This window comes from Glycine max, chromosome 19 (assembly GCF_000004515.6).
Source record: "Glycine max cultivar Williams 82 chromosome 19, Glycine_max_v4.0, whole genome shotgun sequence".
In the NCBI taxonomy this organism is placed as follows: Eukaryota; Viridiplantae; Streptophyta; class Magnoliopsida; order Fabales; family Fabaceae; genus Glycine; species Glycine max.
The window spans coordinates 36,448,308-36,455,376 of NC_038255.2; the positions used below are offsets into that span (position 1 = coordinate 36,448,308).

Below are 7,069 nucleotides of genomic sequence, written 5' to 3' on the forward strand. Positions count from 1 at the left end.
GAGTTCTTTCAATAAGTTAAAAAAATAGTGATTTTCTTTTTAAAATAAGGAAAATACAAATATTTATTAAATTGTATGTTTAATACTTGATTTTAGCATAACACTACATTTTTTTTTTCAAATAACTAATTAAGAAAAACAAGAACATTTAAGCTAATTTTTTATTGTTGCTACTTCGAATGAGATTTATGACTTCATGTAGAGAAGAATATGGTAGGCTAATGTATAAACAAAATGATTTTTTATTACAAGATTAAGGTAGTACTTGATTTGATTTTTTTAAACAGCAATGCTACTTAGTATGAGAGAAGTGTTACGACGAAAGTGGTTTTTTTTTTATCAGATTGGGGTAACTTTTTTTAAAAAGTACTAAAATGAATAATTTTAAAATTAATTACAGAAATGGATAAATTGTATTTTAAAATAAAATTTCTTTAAACAAACTTTATTTTAAAATACTAGTATGTAAAACCGTACAATGCACGGGAAATTAATAATAATATTAGTATCATTACTTTTTTAGCATAATATTTTTTTTATTAATATGTAATTTTTTAAATGTGTTTATTTTAATAGTTATTATAAAAAATTACGAGTCTTAATAATATTAGTGAAATTGCAGTAAAAAAAACATATTAGTGAAATTAAGTATGACTATTATTTTTTAAACTGATGACATTTATTTCAATATTGTACTAATATTCATGCTTTTAAAATACATGTATCAGTACCATAAAAAATACATTTAACATTGGTTAAAAAATCTATTTAAAACTGATGTTGTATCTAATATTGTTAAAAGTTAAATACTTTTAACATTGATTTTAAAATAGATGTGAAAAATATATGTTTTACACCGATTATTCCTAAAATCAATGTAGAAAATGTGACAGAATTTATAAATTTGCTAGCACTAATTATTATATCGATTGTGATTTTAACCCATGTAAAAAGTATCAATACAACCTTGAGAACATATAATAAAAACATTTTAGTTTTTTACTGTTTAGAAAGAATTAAATTTATAAACATATTTTTAAATTCAGTTTAAGTTATAAAAAATATAGTTATAAAAGTATGAATTATAAAAGATCACGTGTGATTTGAATATCCATCCAATTATTTTGAACAAAATTATAATTAATTAAAATTAAATATTTATTAGTTGGATTACATATAATTGACCTATAACGTAATCCAAATACTGCTCAGCTACTTATTTTTGCATAAATTAATTATAATATATTTTTCAAATTAATGAATTTTAATTTTACTTGGATTATTACAAAATGGTATATTATAACAAAACCTTTTTACCGCTTAACTATTCAATTTTGCATTTATTTATAATATTTTTAAAATTGCATTAATTTTCAGATTTTTTTCTGTATTTAAAAACTTCAACATTAAATTTCATATTAACATAACGCAAAATTGTACATGTAATTTTTAAAAAAATTTATACATGAAAAATATATTAAAATTTCATGTACGCAAATTTAATTATAGCAAAATTATTCTTTAAAAATATACTATAAACAGTATTTTTATTTTCAAACATATTTTTAATGACCAATAAATGTTTTATAAAAAACCAAAATTAATTGATAAAATATTATTAAATATAGTTTAAATTATAAAAAAGCGGTTTAATGAAATAAATTTTTTAATAACCAATAAATATTTTAAACTTGAAATCAATTTATATTATTTATGAATCAATTATATAATTAAATTGTTTCATTTATATTAATGATTCATTTAGTACTAATTTGAAATTGAATTTGGGTTGTATCCGGACCAATATACTCTTAAGCATCAAATGATGATATGTGACATTCAAACATTGAGAAGTTACCTTATTTCGTCACATGGAAGCAATGCTTTCCAAGATAATTTTGATGATGTCAAAGACTCATTTCAAGAATCAAAGAATCGTTCAATCAAAACAAGTTTTAAGAATCAAAGAGTCGTTCAATCAAAGCAAGTTTCAAGAATCTAAGAGTCGTTCAATCAAAGCAAGTTTCAAGAATCTAAGATAAGTATTAAAAGAGTTTTTCAAAATATTGAATAACACAATTTTGTTCAAGAGAATTTTTCAAAGAAAAATCTTTTACCAAGAGTTTTACTCTCTGGTAATCGATTACCAGAAGGCAGTAATTGATTACTAGTAGTCAACATTCTTTTCAAACTGATTTACAAAGCTGTAATCGATTACCATAATCATGTAATCGATTATCAATGTTTTAAAACGTTAGATTTCAAATTTCAAGAGTCACAACTTGTGATAAAACTTTTTCAAATCATTTCAAACTTGTGTAATCGATTACACAATACTTGTAATCGATTATCAGTGTTTCTAAACGTTTTGATTTTCAAATTTAAACATGAAGAGTCACATTTGTTGATGTGTAATCGATTACACTATGATGGTAATCGATTATCAGTGACTTATTTTGAAAAATAAATTACCAAAAGTCACAATTCTTAAAGTGACTTGTTTCTAAAGATTTTTTCAAAAGTCACAACCTTTAAGTGACTAGTTTTCAAAAGAGTCACAACTTTTAAAGTGACTAGTTTTTCAAAAGAGTCACAACTTTTAAAGTGACTAGTTTTAAAGAAATTGCCAAGAGTCACAAACTTTAACTTAAGTCATCAAATGATTATAAATATATGACCATGGCACGAATTTCAAAGTATGCATAACAGATTTCTTTCATTCATTCATTCATCTTTCTAAGAGTTTTTGTTCAATACTTTCTTTGTAAAGAAAAGTTCATTGGCCAAAAACTTTTGCTATTCTTCTTCTTCTTCCTTCTTCCTCTTGTCAAAAGATTCAAAGGACTAACCGCCTGAGAATTATTTTGATTCTTCCTCTTCCCTTTAAACAAAAGATTTCAAAGGACTAACCGTCTGAGATATCTTTTGTTTCCCCTTACAAAGATTCAAGGGACTAACCGCCTAAGTATTCTTTGTCTTAACACATTGGAGGGTACATCCTTTGTGGTACAAGTAGAGGGTACATCTACTTGGGTTGTAATACTGAGAACAAGAGAAGGTACATCTCTTGTGGATCAGTTCAAGTGAAGGGTACATCCACTTGGTTGTTGAAAGAGAACAAGGGAGGGTACATCCCTTGTGAATCTTTGCTTGTAAAGGATTTTACAAGGTTATTGGAAATCTCAAGAACCGGTGGTTTCTTGGGGACTGGATGTAGGCACGGGTTGTGGCCGAACCAGTATAAATCTTGTGTTTGTCTTCTTCTTCCCTACACTCTTTACTTTTTCGCTATATACTTTTTATTGCCGCATTACTTTTGTCTAAGTTATTGTTTCTGTTCTTTATTTTCTCATAACTTAGTGGTAAAACCTGATTGATTCTAGTAACATTAAGAAGGATAAAATTTTAATTAGTCAAGATACGTTCATAATTAATTCAACCTCCCCTTCTTAATTATTCTGAGGCCACTTGATCCAGCAAATATGTAAACATGTGCAATGCATAGGAAATTAACATTTTATTTTTTATTTTAAGATATGAAATTATATATTTTTTAAGGTAAATAATATCATTTATTAGTATGTAAATTTATTAATTATTTGTTTTAATATTTATTAAAAAAAGAACTATAAATTTTAATAATATTAGTAAAATTAAGTACGATGTTGTTTATTTTCATATTAATATTATAGTGGTATTTATATTTATAGCATATACGAATATATAAATCAATAACTCAAATGATAATTCTTAAATATAAATGTTGTATAAAAATATTAATGATTTTTAATATAAATATGATTTGATATTGTGTAGACTTTCGAATAATAGTCTCTTATCATCATTATCGTCACATTAGATAAAAGTACACCCCTTGTCTTGCCTATTTCATACTTGCCTCAACAATATTTTCTTTTGGTAAGTATCAAGTTATGTATTTTATAAATATTTGTAAGTATATGAATGATATTCGTGAATATTATTTAAAATAAAACTTTAAAACAAAAATAAATTCATAATTATCATGTCAATATTGTAGTGATATTAAGAGAAAATATTTACTTGAATATTATAGTGAGAATTGAGCATCCAAAAATATTTTTTAAGAGAAAATTATTGCTAAAAACTACTTGAATTAATTAATAAACATTTTAATGCCATATTAAATAATTTTAATTATTGAAAAATAGACTTATTTTTTAATACCATAAATATTTCTATTTCACCTTTTTATTTTTATTTCTATAAATAATAATAATAGTAATTTTGATTATAAGTGTTATAATGATAATAATTTAAAATTATATAATATATTTTATTAAATATTTTGAACCATTTCTTTCATCCGAATTAATAATCGACCATTTCAATGGCATTTAGCAAAATAATTGTTATTTATAAAATAAAATTTGTCATGTTTAAAAGTAATTTTATAAAAATAATAATATATGAATAATTGAATAAAAATATTATGAAAATATGAAGAGAAAATTATAGTTATGCTTTTTGTGTTTTCTTCTATCACATGTGCGCTTCCTTTTTTTTCCAATGTACCAAAAATCCCTAACCTTTTTGTCTCCGTTATAGTGATATCCCATTCTTGAAACAATTGTTAACTCTTTTTATATATTTTGGTCACATAATAGGCATATGTTACCGATATAATTTCTTTTGTTATTGTACATACTATTTGAATAATACAATGCACAATTGATCGTTGGTGAAAATAGTCTTCAATATCTATAAGAAAAGAGAAGGAAATGAAAAATACTGAAATACCCATGGCTGAGAGGTTGACAGCTGTCCAAAATTTTGGTTTTTTGATCAAAATACCCATAGCTGAGAGTTTGACACCTGTCCAAGTTTTTTGATTTTTGGTCATTTATGCCCTTCTAGGTTGGGTTGGTTTTCTGCCACCTTGCTGCTATGTGTTATTTTATGGTTCTATGATTATGGTTTTAAGCCACGTAGCTTGGTGTGTTGTTGAGTGATTAGATTGCCGTTTGCAGTTTTGGTGGTTGGTGGTGTACGTGGCTTCTTTGTAGCGTTTTTTTACTTCTTTCACTAGCAAGTTGCAAGTTGCAAGCTGCTGATTGCATTTGTTTAACTTTTTTCATTTGTTTTTTAGCTGTTCTGTTGTTTAGGATTTTGGCGTGAGGCTGTGGTTTCCAGTTCGTGATTTCCGTTCTTCTGTGGTTGAAGGTTCGAGTGCATGTTTATGTTCTTCTAGCACATGTTATGTTCTATTCTTTATTATTCACAAATTCTTGCTTTTCTTTTCGTTGGCCTGCATTTGTCAGTTGTTCTTTGGATTGCATTTACATGGTTTTGGATTGATCGTATTATTCCTTTAGAGCTATAATTGTTTGGTTCTGTTTTTTTTGCTTTTTTGCTGAGTTGGCTTTTTTGTTTTTTGTCTCTTATCATTGGCTTCGATGGTTGGATTGTATTTACATGGTTTTTCGTTAATCATATTATTGTTCGTATGTTGTGCATGTGTGTTTTTTGATTAACCATATTATTGTTTGTGTGTTCTGCATGTGTGATTTTGTCAGGTTTTTGTTGTTTGGTGATTTTGGTTTCTACATGTTTATATTGTTCTGGCACGTGTTCTGTTCTGTTTTTCATTATTTACAAACTCTTAGTTTTTTTTGTTGGCTTCCATTTGTCGGTTATTGTTTGTTGGATTGATTGATAGTGTAATACTTTTTGTGGTATGTTGGCATTGATGGAAATCTTATTGCATGTGTGGTTTAAGGATGGGTTGGTATTCTGTTTTCCAAAAGCTGAACTTTGTTGTGTTTGTTTTCGGCCTTTCTATTTGTTTGTTGATGGTTGCAATATTATTTGTTCAGAGATATATTTTTTGTTTTTGCTTCTCTGCTATTTGCTGATTTGGTTTTTTTTTGTTCAGGTTGTTGCATGTATTGGCTTAGTAGTTCAACGAATAGTATCATAGTTTTTATGGTATTTTGTCATTGATTGAAATGTTATTGCATGTGTCATTTGAGTCTGTGTTGCTGTTCTATTTTTTGTCAGCATTATTTTCTATTCTAAATTGACAATCATTCTTTACATAGCATTTGCATGGTTTTGGATTTATTACATTTTTTATTTAGAATTGGCAGGTCTATGTAATTTTATGGCGAGGATTCCTGACAAGATTAGGTCTATTGATGGATCAAAAGAAACGCTTAAGCTTGCTGTTAGGATCACCGATCTTTGGTTCGTTGGGACTCCTAACAAGTCTGAGCAAGCGAAAATGGTTTTTGTTGATTCTGAGGTATATTTTGTGCTCTCTATTTGATTGTTGGATTGTTGTTGATGTCATTTATTGATTATATAGTTTGCATATTTCAGGGTGATCAAATTCATGCTATTTGTAAATCGGACCACCTCAAGTCTTGGAAAGCTGATTTGAAAGAGAATTGCACTTATGTTATGCATAATTTCAAAGTTGTTAAGAATGATGGTCAATTTAGAGTGTGCGAACATGAGTACAAGTTATTTTTTATTGGAGTGACGGTTGTTAGAGAAGCTGATTTGCATGAACTGCCTTTTAAGGAATTTAGATTTGTTGAATTTACAAATGTTGTTGCTAGCAATTTTGTGTCTGGCTTGTTGGTTGGTGAGTATAGTCACAATTTGTGCTTTCATTTTGATCATAACTTCTTTGGGTTTTTTCCGATGACCTATTTTCATTTCTGGTGGTTTAAGATATTATTGGGGTCGTTGATCAGGTGGTCTTTCGGCATGTTTCATCGAAAAATACCAGGGTTGTTTTTAGAATGAAGGATTTGAGGTTATGGTTAATCACAATTTTTGCTATCTCCTGTGTATATTTGGTTATTTAGAGTTTATATTGTCGAGAATTTTATTTTTCATTTTGCATGGTGCTTATGTCTATCTTATCCTTATGAGGTGATGGATGTAATGTTGTTTCTTTGCTGTAGTGGTGAAATTTTGTCTTGCACACTTTGGGAGCATTACTGTGCTAAGTTCCTATCCTATTTGAATGAACGTGGGGATGATGGGCCGATGGTTGTTATATTGACGCATGCCAGAATAA

The 7,069-nt window shown here is 27.2% G+C and overlaps 1 protein-coding gene across 1 annotated transcript; it reads left to right on the top strand.

Annotated features, from left to right (window-relative positions):
• The first annotated feature begins 5,919 nt into the window (after nucleotides 1-5,919).
• Nucleotides 5,920-6,787, top strand: LOC113000427 (uncharacterized). The gene is made up of 3 exons (XM_026127067.2): nucleotides 5,920-6,283; nucleotides 6,361-6,628; nucleotides 6,741-6,787. Exons 1-3 carry the CDS (start codon nucleotides 6,143-6,145, stop codon nucleotides 6,785-6,787), a joined length of 456 nt encoding a protein of 151 aa, XP_025982852.1. The 5' UTR covers nucleotides 5,920-6,142.
• The last annotated feature ends 282 nt before the right edge of the window (nucleotides 6,788-7,069 follow it).